Genomic DNA, 20,490 nt, shown 5'->3' on the forward strand with positions numbered 1-20,490 from the left:
CTGTAAGTGAGTACCTCCCACGGGCATAGCAGTCCTCCCACAACTGTTTGCATAGGTCATTAGTTCATGGGATGTAGTCTTTTAAGGATGAACTATCTAGGTTGAAAGCAAGGATCCTCTTTCTCTATCTCTGAAAGCAAGGGTCTTCTCTCTTCAAGTTTCCTACTAGAAAACAGCTTTTCAGCATCCATGCGCTTTGGTGTGAACACCTTCTCTCACGGGCTTTGAGTGGAGCTCTGCATCCCCACATGTACTTCACGAATTACAGGGAAACAGTTTGTTGTATTATAGTCCTCACCATGGCTTGTAGAAGAATCTCAGCTATAATGCCTGGAGCACCTCCTGCTCCTCCCTCCTTTCACTGACTTTGGTGTCCCCATGTTGTTTTCATGTTTCACCTTTTCCTTTTCTCTGACATAGGAGAGACTTGGTGTCCATAGGTGTGGTTGTTATAAAGTTCTATCAGTTGAAAGGTTCTTATAGGGTTGATCCCATCCAGGCTCTGCATTGGGGAATTGCTTGTCGTGACCTTTGCTGTTGGCCACATGGTCCCCACCGGCACAGCTCAGGTGGCACCAGCTGCTGCAGTGCCAGCTCCATTCAGCGCCTCTCTTCATGCAGGGTGCTGAAAGGAGAAGCTGCTGCTGCTGCCTCTGCCCTTCTGCCCTCAGCATGGCTAGTTAAAACAGCAAAGGAAGCACGGTTTGCTGTGGACTGTGCTGAGATAACCCTGGCTACATAGTCCCAGCCATACTGGGAAGGGCCCCAGTGGCTGTTTTGCCACCCCTGGAGAAGAAAAAAGAGGAATTGCATGTGGTTTTTTTCCTTCTTAAGTATGTCATCACAGAGGCGTTACCAATTACTTTAATTGGGTTGGCATCATGCTTATTTTCAGACCAGCCCACAATTGACTTTGCCAGGCATGGAGAATGCTTCTAGCAGTTTCCCACAGGAAAAATTACTTCTGTGGCTGGCTTCTTCCCTCCTCACCAAAAAATCAAGCCATGCAAAACCAATACACCATAATATTTTTCTTCTTTCCCTTTCCTCTCAATTCTTAGAAATCCATTTTCTCTCAAAATTTCTAGAGCTTGCCAAGAGTTCTTCTATTATTTTCCAAAGTTCAGCATATTTTTTGACTTCATGTGTGCTCTTCCCACCACTTGGTTTGTTGAGTGGGGCTGTGGTCATTTTGCCCCTCATACCTCCCAAGCCCCTGACAGCATCCTTCTGCTGGTCTTCTGATACCAGGCTGGGGTAATAAAAACCCTGGGGCCCCCACCCAACTAGAGCATGACAAGGGCTGCCCACCACTGAAGAGCAAGCTCTAAGATTAGCCACACAGAGCAAAACTATGTCCTGTGTCAGTAATTCTTTAAAAAGTGTTTTTTCTGAGGGCACAGCAGCTGAAACTGTGTTTGTGGTTTGCAGAGATCCCCTTGGTCTTGTACCTCTTTGCTCTGATTTCCATCACCTGGCTGTGGGGAGGACTGCACATGGCTTACCGGCACCTCTGGATGTTAGTCTTCTTCATCATCTTCAACAGCCTGCAGGTAAGAGCCAGCATCTGGCCCTTTGGTCTTCTTGCTGACCTGGGGATGTTTTCTCCACTCACGTTGGTCATTTTTGGCTTCACCAGCTGAACATCATCCAGTAAGTCACTGTCACAGTGTGGAAGTGTGTATTCTGTTTATTTCTCAAACTGACATATGGAATGCATATTAAAGCAAGGGATGCATTGTTTTTAAACAATGGCACTATAATTGCATAGATTTTATTTCATAGCTAATACACTCAGAAAGAAAATTGCTTGCTTCTGTATGTAAAGTGTTACTGAGATAATAGTACTGGTAAAATTGAAGTACCTGCAGCCTTTGCAAAATCACTATTTCAATTTTCTGTAGATGTTAATAATAATAATGATAGTAATGATAGTACTACTACTACTACCACTAATAATAATAATAACCACACAAATGTTTTAAATTCTATAGCCCTAAGACAGAATCTTTTTCCATTGTAAGAGGTGAGCCTTGAGGCTTAGCTTTTCTCATATAGCAAATAATTTTTATTGAAAAAAGGAAAAATAAAGATTAATGTTCATCATTAATAATAAAAAATGTAAATAGCTCTTTCCAAAATTTTACCCATGTAAGTGTTTGGATAGAGAAACCAATGTGTTGCACTGCATTTAATACCTTACTGCTTATTGCTGAATTATTCATAGAATAATGGTTATTATATCACAGATGGGAAAATGACTCTGATGTCTGAAAACAGTGAAATTAGCAAGAGATTTAAAATTATATATAAAAATCTTTGGAGGGCATGTACTTCTGGACTCAAGTATGCCCTTCTTATTTTTCTAGAACAGAAACCTCTGTGACCACCTATATTTCCCAATATTAAAAATCTTTATACCCCATCAAATAAAAATTAATTAACTAAAAAGGCATATTTTCACAAAATGTATTTATTCTAAATTGAAAATATGGGCATTTTCTTTGGCAGTGTTAAAACACTTTTAAAATTACATCTCAGAAATAATTTTTCTAATTGAGAAAAAAAATGTACTTTATTCTCCCTGAAATATATTTGTTTTTTCTGTATATATTGTCATTTAATTATTATATATATATTGATATATCAATATGTGCTTCTGCTCAATATGTGCTTCTGCTCTGCTTCACCAGTTAATGTGGTCTCTTTTGGCATCTTACCTTTATGATTGTTATTAATACCTAGGAAATAACTGTATATTTCAACAGGTCTGCAGAAGTTAATGCAGCATCTCTATTCACATTATGTCAATATTGATCTTCCACATCAGGAAAATAAACTTTTACTTTTGTTCTTTCTAGCCCAAGAGAATAGGTAAAATCTGAACTATGTAATAATTTTTTTCTTTATTCAAAGTAGGTGAAAACATTTTAAATGCATAGTCCCTTCCTGCTTATTATTTTAAATTAAAACATGCATGGCTGGAGCTCCAACTCAAACAGTAGTAAACAAAACTTTATTTTCAACTACGAGGAGCTTAATAACTTATACTCCATGCTTTAAAAGTGGATTTTTATCCTTTGTTGGATTTTTGTCATGTAAAATGTAATAGAACAGTATCCATTACATTTTAAAACTATTTACTAACTGCCTTTTTTAAGTATAAAACTACCATATACTTAAAAGGAAAACAGCTTTTTGGTGTTGTGTACCCTAGGAGAAGTTAAAAAAATAGAGTAGTTCTTTCACAGTACTACAGTTTTAAAGTTTGTTTGTTTTGGTAGATGATTGTCTTCAGTGCTTTGTAAATCTCCATAATAAAAGAAGTTTTAAAAATATTTCCTGGAATGCTCCCGCACTTTAAATAGCCATCCCATAAGGATCATTCTTCTCTTTTAAAGTTAAGATTTGTCTAGTCAAGAAATGGAAAAACAGATGTGTGATTCAAGTGATCAGACATACACCATAAAATGAAAAACAGGGAAGGAAGAAGGTGAAAAGTCTGTAACTTTCTTTCATCTATGCTGTTCATCAAATAATCAGATACAACTAACTAACTCAGAGAAAATATCAGTATGCAAAGTCTTTGTGTAGAACAAAATGATGTATTGCCAATACTGAATAAAAATGAAGGTTTTGCTGTAGGCAGGTGCAGCTTCAGAGAGGATTTTTAGACCACGTTCCCACTGATGAGGGGCTGGTCTTGGGGAGTACACACTTCCTGCTGAGAGTCATTCTGATGCAGAGACTATGCAGAGCCACAGGTATCCAGCTCATGAACAGCCATGTCCAGTGTCCTTTGAAGATCTAATCTCAGCCAATCTGTTTATGACTGGGAAAGAAATGTGGCTTGAGAGTGGATAACACATTTTCATAATGATAGCAGTAGAAACTATCTTTCTTTGTCATGCATTCTGTTGGTATCTTATTCTCATGTCTTTGTCAGCTCTCAATATTGATGATTGTTAAAACAAGGCTGTTTTTCTGCAATAAAAGGTGGGTATACAATTTATTGGTGAGCATTTCTGTCACACAACGAGCCCTGTTTCAGCTGGAAAGTAATTCATTGCTCATTAAGAGTTTTTTTCATGACAGAAAAGAGGGAATTAAATAGTTTACAAGAAGTAGAGGCCTGGTTCCCTGCTGTCCAGGAGCTATGGACCGTGTGAAGAAGCAGAATGTGAACCATTAAAATGTGTTGGATATTCAAATGGATTCAATTCAAAGGAGATTGAAAGACACTGAATATTATCCGTTGTCTTTGTTTAGCCTTACGACATGCGTTTCCCAGGGAATGCACTTGCTTGAAAAGTCATCCACTCAGTACAAATTGTTTCCAAACACTTCCTGCAGGAAATGGTTCCCATCAGAGACAAGTTTATAGTAGGAGCTATTCTAGTGCATGGAGAGGAAAGTAACCATTTCCCTGTAACTTCAGGAGTAAACATGCAAATAGAAGGGCAATAGCTGATTTACAAAATAAAAAGCACATTTAGAAAACCATGAAAGAAAAAGATGCATGTTGGGTATTTTGAATTCCTTAGCAGTATGCACCTAATTGTCCTACCCAGACAGCATCTGTGATGCAGAAACATACTCCATTGCTCTTGTGTGATAAGCCTTGGCTCCTCATCTTTTCCCTTGCAAAAAAGAAAAAATGTTTACCTCTCTTCTTAACTTACAATTGTCACTGTGGATTTATTCACACGATACATGTCTTTCTGGGGTCAGGAGTGAAAGAATAAGCTGCTATCTTGAGTACTTCTCTCAAATATTTGGAATTCCACAAGCTCTTATGTATGCACCATACCCATCTAAATGATCACCACGTTTTTCCTGCAGTCAGGGGAGTGTTTCTGATTTGTATAGTTGACATCAACAGAGGTCTATTTGCATTCAATGGATCCAAAGTTCAGGGCAGTGGTTGGATCTCTTCCCATTGTTTGGAAAAGGGTCAAAAAGAGGTTTCAGGCCTATTCCTAGGCTATTCTCTGCAGCTGACTTTATAGTATAAACTAGATATTTCTTTGGCAATGTTTCCAGCATACTGCACTACGCACCTCCATCCTCTGTAACTTAAGAGTGTATCTACGCTGTAAGCTACAAGTTATTAGGTATACCACAGCTACCCCAGTCCCATTTTTCTTGCAATAAGTCCCAACACTCTCCTCTCTCAGCAATAATTTAATTAATCTAATTTTTCAATAAGTAATTTTGAATTGAAACCTTACTCTTATGAAATACCGTGATATTACCTGCCAACAGTATAAACCCTCCATTTTTCAGGAATATCAGGGGAAAAAATAAATGGCAACTGGTTGGTAACCCATTATTAATGACAGTATTTAAAAAAACCTTTGTGGTTTTTTTAGATGATGCAGATAAGGGTTAAATGTCTGCCTGTTCTGTGTTTGAGCTGCTGGACAACTCATGTCCATGTAATAAGCATCAGTGTTACATGCAAAGTACTTCTTCTACACAGGAAAAATCTGGAAGAGTTGACTGGTAGTTTTCCAAACAGGGCAAATGGCCTGACTTGCCTAACACAATATCTCAGTTTAGAGATATAGAAACTTCACAAAAAGTTCTAAAAGTCAACTAATTTGTAGTAGATTGCAATAAGGGAAAATTCAGAAGTTCAGGTACAAATCCCTGAAAAGCCTCTAAGAAGAAATATGGGCATACAGGAAACAAATGAACAGGTGGACATCCAAACCTGACATGGACTGGAGAAGATGAGATTAACCAAACTTCATTAATTAAACAAATTAATTAAAATAATTAAAATATCTGTGACAAGCCAGAATGGGAGGAAAGGTTGGCTTGAGTAGAAAGCACAATAAACTATCAAAGAAAACTAGTATGTTGAAAAAAAACCAACGAAAACCCCCCAAATATTATAATGAAACAATAGAAAATATACTAAGAGAAATCAAGATGACACAATTTTAGAAGGAGAACTAAAGTTTAAAAAATACCACATATTGTGATAGTAAAAAGTGAGTAAAGATACACTGTTCTGTAAGTTGCTGAATTATATTATGCAGGAAAGCAAAAGTACACAGTTTATAAAGCTCATGCCAGTACCAGTCACAAATGAAATATGTATTTTTTCCTAGAACATGCTATTCAACTCTGGGATGTAGCCCAGGGACACAGAGAGGGACACCACTATAAATAGGCCTACTTCCTGTGTCTTATGACATCTTCTGAAAGATTCTGCTCTGATGAGTCAGAGGTAGACTAGAAGATCCCATGCAGCGGTTCAGATTATCAAAGCCACACAAAACTAAACAGAATGCAATATTAGACAGACTGAGATGCTGAATGTAAAAGGCTGCCAACAGATTTTGCAAAAGGTGATGCAATGCAATTTGCCCAACAAAAGGCAATGAAGCCCTCATAGTAATGCCAAGATAAGATGAACTACAATTTATATCAAGGCTATCAAAAAAAGCACATATGCTTGTTCAAGTAGACACAGTCCAATCAAATCTTCTATCAGCTAAATGCACAAACCAAACACAGTTAAACACAGGCAAATACTACCCCAGACACAAAACAAAATTCGCATCCAAAGAATTCACATCTGCATTTTGGCATCTGTTCAATAAAGCTGTTTCTGGTGGCTTGGATTTGTACCTGGAAGGAAGGACAGTAGTGTACTCAGAGCCGTTCACTTAAACCTTGAAAGTTGTTCACTATGTGCAATTTTTTTAAAGTAAAAATAACTACAGTAAAGCAAGTAAAGAAAGCATCTCACTTGTGAACCTTCACACTGTTTGACATCAGCTAAAGTTCTTGGTTATCATCTTGATTGGATAGTAGAATTGGTATGCATTATAGTAGTCGTGTAAACATAAGCTGTCCAAGAGACTTGATTACACTGTGGATCAAGAGAATGCAACAGTTTTATATCCCTTTTTCTATGTTTGCAACTTCTTAAAGAAGAGTCCTCTCTGTTCCTAGTTACCACCTGAAACATACTTTACATGTTATTTCTGTAATTAATTATGAAATTATACTTAAAGATTCCATTTAGCTATTCAAGTCCATACATATCAGACCCAAAATCAGTCTATAGCTGAAGACAAAACAAAGAAGAAGTCTGCAGTGTCAAGTAAAAATAGAAAGCATTGTTAGGATAGAACCGAAATACATGAGAAATTGATGTCAGAAGAGTAGTTTGTGTTTTCGCTGTGTTTATAATGTGTTCAAATAATATGCAGTGAAAAAATGTACTTAAGTGGGCTTTGATTTACTGGATTTTCAATGATCACTGAAGAAAACATTTACACTTTTCAGTGACACAGCTAAAATAGAAAAATATCACTATAATGCATTTTTTTCAGTAATTAAATAACATTTTAAATCTTCCAGCATCTATGAATTTCCTTCAGTCATTCTTGAAGAATTTTATATTAATATATTTCAGGAAAAATCTCTTAACACCAATTTTTTGCAACAGAAGATGAAAAAGCAGTTTTAGCCATTGTCCTTAGGAGGTGTTAGTAATGGTTAGAATTATGTAGCATGTAACAAGTAAGAAATGCTGCAATTGGTGGAAGTATATCTACTAAAAAAAGTAGATCAGATGTGTTCTTTTAATTTCCACTTCTGTCAATATGAGTTGACTTTTCTTACTGTGAAGAATAAAATAACCCAGTTAGTTGAGTACCTGTAACAAATCACTCCCCACTGCAAATGCTTATTTTACAGTGAAGACAGAGTAGTTCTTTGAGTGCAGTTGATAATGACTTTGCTAGCATAGGAAATGAGGAATCGGAAGTTGTCCAAACCAGGACAACATTAGCCTAAAAGAAAATCTTCAGTGGATTCTTTTTAGAAGTGTTTTCCTCTAAAGAATCATAGAATCATCTAGGTTGGAAAAACCCTTAGAGATTGAGCCCAACCTATGACCAAGCAACACTCCGTCAACTAGACCATGGCACTGAGTGCCATGTCCTGTCTTTTCTTAAACACTTCTGGAGAAGGTGACTCCAACCACCTCCCTGGGCAGCCCATTCCAATACCCCATCACTCTTCTTCTGAAGAACTTCTTTCTAATACTCTAATACTCTACACCCTAAAACTCTACTGGTGTAGTTTAAGACTATGTCCTCTTGGCCTGGTTGTTGGTGTGGACTAAAGATATGGTAAGTGGCCAAAAGAAACAGTGGCTCTTTGAAACAGTGGCATGATATGAAAATAGGTTGTCTTTATCTCAAAAGTGGTTTGGAACACAATGAAGAAAGAATCGTGAAATAAGCCTGGGAGACTTCTATACATCAGCAAAATTTTTATGCTACAAGAATGGTTCAGTTACATCTTATGTTTGAACCATGTTTTGGCAACTAGAAGCCTGTTAGTTCAATACCAGTTTTATTTATAAGTTTAAATAGCATCTTATTTATAAGATCAGGTACTTATAAATAATACCTGGTTTGGATGTATTGACATTATCCAAACTGTTATCTGCTAGCCTGGACAAAATAAAAGATGCAGATCTGTTTAACTCTTATCAGGTATTTAAATACAGGTTCTCAGCAAAACTGAAGGAGTAAGATTTAAGGAAAAAATATGGTGAAAATAAAATAAGGGAAGTATAAAAAATAGTAATACTGGATTTTGAAACAAACCTTTACTTGAATTTTCCTTGTGAGCATGGCAGAAGAAATGCTAGTATAGCTGTTTTATGAAAGAGATTTAGGTATTATTTATTTATTCAAAGGACTGATGTATCCTACATAATAAAATGGTTGAGTTTTAGTCTGCAGAATGACTTAGTAGGAATGATATGTGATCCAACCACACTAAGTGGAGAATTGTGCACTAAGATACAAGTAGTGAAAGAATTTCTGCTATAAATTGATAAGCTATGTATATATGTATATACATTTAGGAAGTAGAAACTGGGATAAGTGTATCACTTATCTCATGACAAATGCAAATCAGCAGCATAATACAGGTCTGAAAGAAGCAAATGTGATGCTCAGTTTGTAAACAAGACCAATTTAAATGCTATTGTAAAGGGTATTGGTGATGCATTATTTGGGATCCTGTGGACCTTTCTAAGCTCATTGGTCAAAGAGATGAATTTTGTATATTATAGCAGTAGGGGAAAAAAACCATGAGCAGGAATTTGAAAATCTTATTTCAGAAGCCTGAAAGAATTTCACATGTTTTCTGTCATCTATTGCCTGTGTCAATATTGGCCTTGATCCAGTAGCTATATAATCACACTGGCGTCATCTTCATGCAAAATAGTGTACCCTAGTTTTTAGTTACTTCAGTCTGTTTTCAGAATTTAGTCTAATTAAGAACAACTTTTTGTGTTCCAGCCTCTCGGTTCTGTTCAGAAGGCAGTGTGATGTGAGGGCACAGGCAAAGCATTGAGCATCTTTCCTAGTTACAGTCACTTTGCCTGCATCTAAAATCAGTGACAGCTGTGGGATGAGCACTTAAACATCTAACCTCAGAAACATTGAGTGTGGTGTGACCTCATACCACTGAGTTCTTCAAGATATTCAGTGTTTCCCTCTGTTAACAGAAAGTCCATGAATTTAAGGTGTTAGCTGCAGCGTTAACTGTTGTAAATCATTTATAAGTCAGTTTGTAAGTATGTGAATGTAATGTCAGTGAACCACCTTTCCATATCAAATTTTTGTGACGGATTATATTCTCCAAAATGGAACATGTGAACAGTTAGATGTGAGGTCTGAATATAACTGCTTAGAAGCAGCTCTCTCTGGAGGTATTCTGATGCATATGAGGACTGCAAATTTGAGTCTGGAAGGAGTTGAGCAACTGTGAAGCTGGAGCTAACCACAGTTGGATGAAAATTGCTAAATTATGTTTTATTTATTTTCAGTAAAATGTCAAGTATTGCTCTTTTGCTTTTGCCTTTACAAAGGTCAATTTGATTTAAAAAGCATCAAATCAGCTTGTACTGACAGCTGATTGTTTGTTTAAATCTTCAGATATGTTGTTTTGCTGTTACAACAGAGACACGAAAAGTTTTAGTGACAAAGATCCTCTATTATAAAAAAAGGAACCATGCTGAAAATTTTCACTTTTTCTTTCCATATCTTCTCAGAGCAGAGTGATCAGGAGATTTAGTTTGAGAGGGCTACCATTTTATTTTCTGTGTGTGGGTGCCTATGACTGTGTAAATAAAGTTCATCAACTACTGGAGACTTGCCTATGTTGTGATTGTGCTTGAAAAAATATGAAAGAGTAAAGCAAGGTAAAAATTGTGACTTATCCTTATATAGGTTCAAATACTCAGCATAGCTGGTGGAATTTTGAAATTTTGGTATTTCCCCAGAACCCTCTGGGATTAAGCTCTTGATTTCCAGAAAAGAGAAATTGGCATTGTAATACACCGAGTGATTTCATTCTGAGTAAAGCAGAGCCAGCAGCTCTTGCAGAACCTTTTTCTCATGCCTGACTTCTGAAGGTAACAGGGAAACTGTGATTCTCACCATGAAGACTTCTGCTTTCCTCTACAGCTTTGTTATTTTCACACTAGCTTGTGTCCCCCATTATTAGCCAAGTAGGCCAATGTATGTGACAGAAATTTTTACTTCATAAAAGAAATATATATTTACACACCTGTTTTTAATTCTCTAATTCTCTCTTTTAAATACTTTAATTTCTTTTAGTGAACAGAAAAAACTCCCCACCACTGGGTACCTAATTTATCACACTGATATCCAAAGACTTTGTATGTGGTCAGTAAGGAGGGAAATGTGAATCCAGAGGGTGCTTCACCAGATATATGTGATGTTCCTGCTTTCACTTAGTATAGCATTTCTGTATTTATGGTCTCTGATTTCATCCCAAAGGCAACACTGTCGTTAAGCATCTTTGCCTCTTTCTGCCTGTATTAAAAAAAATATATATATATAAACTAGACATTGCATACATTGAAAACAGAAAGTCTGAAATCACCTGGCCCAATATTTTTTGGGTTATTTCAAAATCCTTTTTCATTTTCCCCTAAGAAATAGATAATCTCAGAAGGAGAAACAAATTATTTTTCTCTGCATTTCCACGAGGTCTTTGCTTTGCGGATAAGTACAGTTCAGAAGTCCTTCACAAAGCTCCAAGTAAGGCCATGGAGTCATGGTGAGATATTTGGACCACTTTAAAGTTTTTTTAAGAATCACTCTCTGAAGACAAAGTCTAAACTCTAAGAAACAATGTAAAAAATGTTTCAACCAAGATGTAGTTGTGTGTGCTAAATTTTGTCTGAAGTTATTATACTAATCCTCTGAAAAGCAGTTTAACTGTCCTACTTTCCTTGAGGACACATGAAAACCAACTGAGAAAGTTTCTTTAGAGTAGGTTATGAAACTTTAGAAATATTTAAATTAATTAAAATTTTGATAGTTTTGCAGCAAATATGTTTGTAGCAAACCACATAACTATTTGGTATATTTAGACAAATTTACAGAAATTTGGAAAAATAAATATGGAAAATGAAAACTTGGAAATATAGTATTTTTACTAATATAAATTTTAAGTTCATGTGTGGTAGAGAAATTCCAAAGAACACACAAATAATTTTCTGCTTGTGCAAATCATCACAATAGGATACAATGATTATGAAAAACAGAGACTAAATTATTTTTTATTTACAATTATTTTTGTAGTTCACCTGTAGATAGTCATGTCTGTCTGACCAGCCTGACAATCTTCAGGGATGGGTATTATACTCTCATTATAGATGTCAGGAACAAAAACTATGGGAAGATAAGTGACTTTTCTGGGGCCAATGCAACACCTGCAATATGAAGCAAGCTTAATTTCTGGCTCCTACATTTCCGGTTTGTTCTTAATTTATTAAGCCACATTACCACCAGTCGCTCAGTCTGTATTGCCTCAAGTACTTTATTTTTTGGAAAGGATTGTATTTTCTAATTGGAAACCAAATTTAGTTCTAATAGAGCATTAAATTCCTGTAACAGTAGAAAGTAGAAGGAGCTATGGGATGAATGATTTTCAGGACAATCTAAATGAATCCTCTTCCTGGAAATGTCTCTTTTTAGATTGCCACTCTCATTTTCATTGACAAAGAGCATTAGCACACACTAATCTGTGCCATTTTTCTGACATGGTTTGGCTTAGTTTGTAAAAATTATTTGTAATAGATAAAATTAGAGGGAAGAGGCCGGTGTTATCATCCTTGCCACAAATTTTACTTCTGGTAATGTAATTTTGTGTTTAATTTTACCAGTAGTTTTGCTTGCAGTAATTAATTGTACATGAACCTTAACCTAATGCAGTGAGTGCAGTTGCAAGTAGCTGAATGCATATGCTTTAAGGAGTTGTGTATCTGAATTCAGAGGAAGGTACTGTGTGGAGCAGTTACTTAACATCGAAGGTGGAAGTTCATCTGAATGTTATAACTTGCATTTTTGCTGAGTGTTCAGAGAACAAGTGTGCCTTGTGCCTTGTTTATCAATATTAAATTACCGTTACATAAACATATTTATTTAGTTTTGTTAATATAGTTATAGATAATTACAGGAAAATACAAATTTATATATATTAATTTAAATATTTGAAAATATTTTTATGTCTTAATCAGCACAGACACCACCATAAAAAAACCCTCACAAGCTGTTGTAGCTTTGAAAGACTCTTAAGGAGAAATACAGGACTGACTGTGAGGTGTATATGGAGAGAGACTATGGTTTTACAGAGAGAGGCCTTGGAGAAACTGTCTTGGCTGAGTTGAGGAATGTCATTATATTACATTGCGCTGAAACCTTCTGAAGGACCCTGCATCAAGGACCACCATCCTGGTGTTGGTGGTGAAGACGTTGTGCCCGATATAAGAACAGAAATAGAAAAAGCATGCTCAAGTTCTTTCCATCCCCAGTGTCCTCACTGGAATGGAGCATTTAACATCACCCTACAAATTTCTGCATTCATTAAATTATATGAATTATTGTCATTATTAAATACATTAAATGACACTGCCACAACAGCCTATGAGAATTCTAGTACTTCCCTGTGTCACTGGGTTTTATAGAGATTCATGTTTTATCTGTTTAACATAAAATTGCTTCAAAATCCACCTGCCTGGCAAAATTTCCTTGTCTCACTTCAGAATTTCTTACTAATTCCCTCAGGAGATTGTTTTTACATCTCACCAGGCTTTTCATAACTTACTTATCAGCCCATTTCTTCTGCTGACTTCAGTGAGGAGCAAAAATGCTTCTGCAAACATCTGAACATGCAAATTTTGCAGGTGGAAGTCCAATTAGGTCAGTATTCCCCATCAGGTATGACTTGTAAGTACCTCCAGGCTTGTAGAACTCACCTCTCTGTGTTGGTCCTGCTCATCAGGCAGAGCCAGTTCTGTCTGGGGTCATATCTGCAGGGAGGAATGAGAATGGAGTTTTCTCCCAGCTCTGATTGGTGGAGGGATAATGGCAAAACTGGTAGCTGCCTTGCTGCCACTGGGAACAAAAAAAGTGCAAAGGATGACAAAGTCAAAAAGTACTAAAGTAAAAAACAAAACAAAACAAAACAATCTAATGAACCCCTTGTGAGAGCCATGCACTCTCCTCTTGACCCACACTACAGCTCTGCAGCTGGTGGCTGTCTGTGTTTGCTCTGCAGCCCAGATAGCTCTGTCAAACACTTTGGATGATTTGCAAATGAGAAAACATGATCCTGCAGAGCCAGCAGGGCCATAGAAAGGTGCTGGAAAAGAATAGATGATAATCTTCAGCCCTCACTCAAAGCAGAAGACTTCAGAAGGACATATATTATATGCTAAGCAATCGGAAAATAAAAGCTAAAATAAAAATAAACAGGCAAAAAAAACCAACCAAACAAACCAAACCTCAGAAACCAAAACAAAAACAAAACAATAGCTGAGAAATGTATTGCTTTTATAAACACGTGAAAGTCCATCCTTCAGCAATTCCTATAGTTTTTTTCTTTGAAGAAATCCTCCACAGATAGCAGGAATGCATCACAGACCAGGTCAAAATATTTCTGTCAAGTTCTGCAAATGTGTCTTAGGTAATTTCTGGCATTATTCCACTGCAGAAAATTTCCAAGAAGGAGAAGGAGCTTTTAATTTTCCAAGTGCAAGGAGAACCAACAGTTTTGATATATATTTCATGACTTACACTATCTCTTGCTAACTATGAGTAAAGCTACTTTGTGGCAAAGTTCAATGAATATACTAACACGTGGAAACCAAATGTTCCAATTGCTTTGTTTTGAAATATATTTATATATCCTTTGTCATTACCTTGGTATGTATAGACATACAATTTTTGGTTTTATTAGTACAATTAATTAGTAAATACTAATTACTAAATACTATATAAAATATTAAATAATATTTAATTATACTATATATACTTAGATATTTTATATAGGCCATTACTCTCCCAAATGTTGTACTTGTCTCAGAAATACAGAGGGATCCCTGTTTAGACCCATTGGAATTGCCTCAATGTTAATTTAATTTCCTTTCTATTTTCTGTACATTTTCCTTTTTTTTATATTTTTTTCTATACTAAGTTGATGTTTCTGTCTGAGTCTGTTAAAAAAGTCCTGATGGAAATTTTTGTGGCAATGCTCTTTTCCATTTTAAAAAAACAGTTTTAACACACAAATGCAAATTCTATAAAGCTTTCTAAAAAAAGCCTTGAGACAATGGTTTCTAGTAGAAGACTTGACAGTGGTGGGATTGAGTGCACCCCCAGCAAGTTTGCTGGCAACACCAAGCCGTGTGTTGTGGCTGACATGCTGGAAGGAAGCGATGCCATCCAGAGGGACCTTGACATGTTTGAGACGTGGGTCCATGCAAACCTCATGGAGTTCAACAAAGCAAAGTGCGAGGTCCTACACTCGGGTTGTGGCAATCCCAAACACACCTACAGGTTGGGCAGAGAAGTGAGTGAGAGCAGCCCAGAGGAGAAAGACTTGGTGGTGATGGTTGATGAAAAATTCAGCATGAGCTGGCAGCGTGCGCTCACAGCCCAGCGAGCCAAACATGTTCTGGGCTGCATCCAAAGGAGTGTGGCCAGCAGGATGAAGGAGGTGATTCTGCCCCTCTGCTCTGCTCTTGTGGGACCCCACCTAGAGTGCTGTGTTCAGTTCTGGTGTCCCAACAGCAGGAGGACATGGAACTGTTGGAGCAAGTCCAGAGGAGGGCCAAGAAGTTGACAAGAGGACTGGAGCATCTCTCTTAAGAAGGCAGGTTGAGAAAGTTAGGGCTGTTCAGCCTGGAAAAGAGAAGGTTGTACAGAGACCTCCTGGAAACCTTCCAGTAACTGAAGGGGGCCTACTGGAAAGCTGGAGAGGGACTCTTCATTAGGAAGAGTGTAGTGATAGCACAAGGAATAATGGGTACAAACTGAAAGAGGGAAAATTTAGGTTACATATGAGGAAGAAATATTTCACTGTGAGGATGGTGAGGTACAGGAACAGGTTGCCCAGGGAGATTGTGGGTGTTCCAACCCTGTTACTGTTCAGGGCCAGTTTGGATAAGTCCTTGGGCAATCTGGTCTAATGAGAAGTGTCCCTGTCCATGGCAGCTGGGTCAGGACTAGATGATCTTTAAGATGTATTCCAAACCCTTAGCATTGTATGATTCTGTGATCAAATCCCTATTTAGTAGTGAGTCTGTTTTTTATTTTACTCTGAGTAGCACTCCCTGTGAAAAGAGATCTGAAGTGCTCTCTTGCGGTACGTTTTATTCTCTCCTTGCACAGACTGGGGACTTATTATCTCAAGCCAAGAAATGAGTGATTTCCATGACAGAGCCAAATTATACCTCTACCTTCTCTTGTTCACCTAATTATCACATATGGAAGAACATCTAGTCTTTGTCAGCATTTTTGCCCACATTTCCCTTTTCTTGAGGAGCATACCTAACCGAAACAGTTTTATCTTCCTGCTTTATAAAACTTGTCTTCTGACATTGCTGAATCTGTGGAAGGGTAAATATCTATAGGATTTTTTCACTAAAATCAAGGGAAGTAGGGAATATAAATTGTTGACAGTTCCAATGAGTATCACTTAACAGCAAAACCTGATATACAAGAACTCTAGTTCTGAGAAAGTCAGTTGTCTGGCAAAATTGCTTCTTGTAATAACTTACACATTTGTTATTCTGGATGTAAAAATCATAAAAAAGTAATTGTAAGATATTTGCTTGGGTCAGTTTTAACTAAGGGATGGTTGAACATGATGAGATCTTGTTTGGTTCCCTACAGCATGTCTGTAGCTCTTTAACTGGCTGCAGAATCACCAAAAGATTTTCCAAATGGTCAGAGAATGCTGGACACTTATCCCCATGAGTCTTGCCCTAAAACACTCAAGTGGAAGATATGGCAAATGGATACACTGGTTATCTACAACCCTTCAGTTCCATCCAAGACAGAATTTTTTTAAGGTTTCTTGCATTTATGGCTTCTGAAGTTGCAGAGTTCTTGTTACAGCTTTTTATGGCACTCCACTGAAATGCTCCTAAACAGATATTTTATCCAATTTGTCAGTCAGAGTAACAAGAATCAAAGAGACAACGGTAGGCATAAGAGAGATTATAACACTGAAAGAATTCCTTAAAGGGGAAAAATGTTATAACAATTACTTCTAGCTTAACCCTTTGTTTTCTCTAATGCCATGTAATAGATCAGCCATAAATACAAAGTTAGCTTCTGTCTTTTGACTCTTCTGGTCACTAAAAGCCTACTACTTTCTATTCCCTGTTTATTTTATCTCTGTGTATCAGTCATTAATGCACATAAATAGAAATTACTGCTTTAACAAAAAATAACAATAAAAATAATAATGTGTTGCAGGAATACTTCTTTTTTTGGCAGTGCACTGTGATGCTAGTACATCTGGTCTTTGAATGTAGTATTTTTCAGTTGCTATCTTCTTGTTTGAGTTTTCAACTTGCTTTCAGATATAACTAGAGAATGAACTGTTCTGAGACTGTTAGGGAATCTCTTGATCTAGGGGCAGAGGTTGCAAAGGCTTTTTCATCAAACTTTTCTTCTCTAGGAAAGAAATAAAAGCAGTAGTAGGCTTAGATTGGAAGGTATGATCTAAAATGTAGGTTTGGTTATAAATGTTTGCCATGGAATGCAAGTATGAGAGTAAATATTTGAAAAATTTTACTAGGTGTATGTGAAAACTCATGACCTCTGATATTTCTGGGAGTTGAAAAATGTATGAGCATAATCTTACTGTGTTTGGTCTTCCTGTTCTTTTTTGTGTAAGGTTCATCAGTGACAAATAGTCTGGTTTTGTTGGTATGCCATCTGGCTACTTTTTGGTACCAGAGAGGTCCTCCTCATAGGATAAAGCGCAGGAAGAACCTAATGCAAAGAGGACCTCCAAGGATGTTGTCTCCAGTTACTGTTGCCTTTGCAGGAAAGAAAAAGGAAAAAAAGCAGAGGGAGAAAAAAAAATCCAGACTAAGAACTGGGACAGAGATGGGGAGCAATGGGGTGCAGTCTGCTTTGTCTGCTCTTATTTGTTCTTAACCTTCTGCCACCATTTGGGGTTGCTGAGATTTGCTGACTCTCACAGAGTTTTATTGATACTCTGTAAGGAGTGGCTGCAGCCAGAGCTGTGGGGGAAATCGCAAGCTGCTTCCAAGTGTTGACTCTCCCATGTTTTCCCTACACTTCTCCCAAGTTCCTACTTTCAGTCTTCAACTCAGTATTTCTTTCTTTCTCAGTTAAGCTTGAAATACAAAAGCGGGGCTTTCTTTGTATTTCCAGGATGACTGCATTGGAAGGAAGGGACAGAATCTTATTCTATCTCATTATACACAGTGGGGAAGTTTGGCTAACCATCTGTATTTTCAGTGCAGTTTCAAGCTTAACACCTCCCTTTTAATGTTGAACCTGTGCTCTTGAAACAAACAACAACAACTGACCAAAATTGTCCCAAAATTCCAACCAAAAAAACCTAAAAAACCCGGAATAAAAACCCCCAAGACTTTTTCCACTACTTACAGTGCTGAAATGAGAGGTAAAAATGGCAGTTGTGTAGGAGTAGTTACAAGTGTGCTGAGAGCTATGCAAAATATTTATAGTGAATACTGAATATCCTAGCAAATCTGCTTTTTAAAGATGTGCCAAAGTGTGCGAACCTGTCAGGTAAGACTTAGCCAAGTTTAGACTAAATCTGAGGTGAGTGCAGTTTGCCAGAAAGGAATTTATGGCTCTGGCTTTGAGCTAGAGTTGCAAGATTCAGCATGGTGTTGGCATAGCTGCCTCTGCATAAAGACAAACTTGGCAGTGTATACTAAAGTTTCAGATGAGACATTAGTATTAGGAAAACTTGTTCAAAATATTGAAAGCACAATATTTTTTTCATTATTACAGAATATACCTGTAACCTGTTTATCTGTGGAATTAAAATTTTACCAAAAGCTGAAAGCACTCCAAATATGTATATCTCTGGGCAGACGTGTAAATGCACTTTCAATTTAATGACAGATACATAAATTATTACTTTTCTTCATTGCATTTTTTAAGGTGGCTTCTGTTCTTGTGTGTGTATATGTGTGGTGGCTGGTTCAACAGGTGATGCCTGCTGACATGGTATGGGTTTTGCAGTCCTGCAATCCTGAACTACATTTATTTATCCTTGATTACATTTATTATTGAGTTTTTGCTTTTGATGTTAATTTTTAGGTCTTCAGCTGTAACTGACACAAATCTTGTTGTGCAGAGCAAAATGGGAGTGTAAATGCCTCAGGAACCAAAGTGCAGATAAGCGGTAAACGTTCACAGTTGAAACTGTGATAAGATAAATTGCAGGATTGATAAGAATTACAATGGTTTCATCAAAACTGACGCTTAACGGCAAATAAACATTCTAACACTTGATATACAGCAGGTCCAAAGTCTACTTACTAAATGCAATCATCAGCTGATGGAGCTGCACTGCTACAGACAGTTTTACAACAATCACTTTGAATGCTAAGAAACAGAACCACATATAAACAAGGGGTCTTTGATTTATATTTTAAAGATTATTATTTCTGAAGAGCCATGAGTGGGAGAGGTTAAGTGATGGCTTCAGATGCATTGTATGACTAAGATGATACTTCTGTCATAATAGCAACAACAAAAGATCTTCAATCTGCTTTCAAAATAAAATATGATTGAAGATAATAATAGCAAAATAAAATGTACATTGAAGACTGCATAGAAAAATGCCATGCCTGCAATTTATTATAATTATCTCTGAAAAAAAGGAGGGAAGGGAAGCAGGAAAGGAAGGAAAGCTTTCCTTGCAGAAATAAATAGATAATTATATGTGTTGTGTTTGCCACTTGACTCACATTATTAATACTACTGCATATATGAATATTCAGTTCCATAACTAATAAAAAAATTATTAGGAAAGATTATATTATCAAATTTATATCATGCATTGCACAATGACATTGATTATGATTTCTTGAATATGATCCCTTTAATTTTGTGAGTCATTTCTTGCTTTGCAGAGACTAGCTTTTGAACTTAGTGAAACATGCAATTTATTTATATTAATCAGACTCATAATTTTCCCAAAAGAGGTAGGCACTTGTAATGCAAATCAAGGTTAATCCACAGCAGTCTTTGACCAGCTGGTGATGGAAAACAACATCAAGAACTTCCCATAAATTAATGAAAACCCTAGGGAAGTTCTCAAGAAATCAACCAATGCACTGAGTAGCATACCACCAGAAGTGGCAGCAGCACCTGTGACCATTGACAGCCAACCAAGAAGAACAGCGTGACCATTAAATTAACAAGGAAAGGACTTACTAGGACTGGTTGCCAACAGTAAATTAGCACAGTCCAGACACAGAATGAAATTAAATCTCACCCTGATAAAATTAAAAATCCAAAGGAAGAATAACCAAAGCATAAACTATCATACAGAAATTACAGTAATGACAAAGCGTGTCAAAAGCTGATCCAAGTATGGACAATTTTTCTGTTGTCCAAGATACATTTGTGTGCATTATCAGGGTGTTTTTACCAGCTGGCATGAATAAAGGTGTAACTGTAAAAATAATACTGTATTTTTTAGCCACTGTATTTTAAGGATCATAATGAGACATTTCTGGTAACTGAAATTTGTGATCTGACCAAAAGGTCAGCTTTCTTCAGAAGCCTTGATTTTGCTTTAAGTATTCTCCTTTAAAAAAGCAACTTTTATTGACAGTCATGTGATGATAGTAAAGAAAAAAAAATTCCAAATTAAATTTAATTTAAATTAAATTAGATTTTTTTTTATGCTGATAAATACCCAGAAACCGGTTGCTTCACTGCTATGGTGAAATTACTTTTTGTTCACAAAAGTCCTCATAAGATACTTTAGTTTTATATACGGAAATACCATTACTCTAAAATAGATGACAGTATCTGAATGAATGTCTTTGTGGAAAACAGGTTCTACAATTTTCAAGGTAGAGTATCTCAGACATGGTTAAAATAC

At 36.6% G+C, this 20,490-nt stretch overlaps 1 protein-coding gene across 1 annotated transcript in view; it reads left to right on the forward strand.

The window, feature by feature from the left end:
* The window catches only part of ADGRV1 (adhesion G protein-coupled receptor V1), a gene marked incomplete at its 5' end in the record, with an annotated part of 277,332 nt that overhangs the window by 242,404 nt on the left and 14,438 nt on the right, over window positions 1-20,490 (forward strand). Inside the window, one exon of the mRNA XM_084224720.1 lies at window positions 1,432-1,553. Coding sequence (XP_084080846.1) covers window positions 1,432-1,553 — 122 coding nt within the window. The remainder of the gene's footprint in view (window positions 1-1,431; window positions 1,554-20,490) is intronic.

The sequence above is a fragment of the Fringilla coelebs genome (genome assembly GCF_963513975.1).
Source record: "Fringilla coelebs genome assembly, chromosome: Z".
Taxonomy (NCBI): domain Eukaryota; kingdom Metazoa; phylum Chordata; class Aves; order Passeriformes; family Fringillidae; genus Fringilla; species Fringilla coelebs.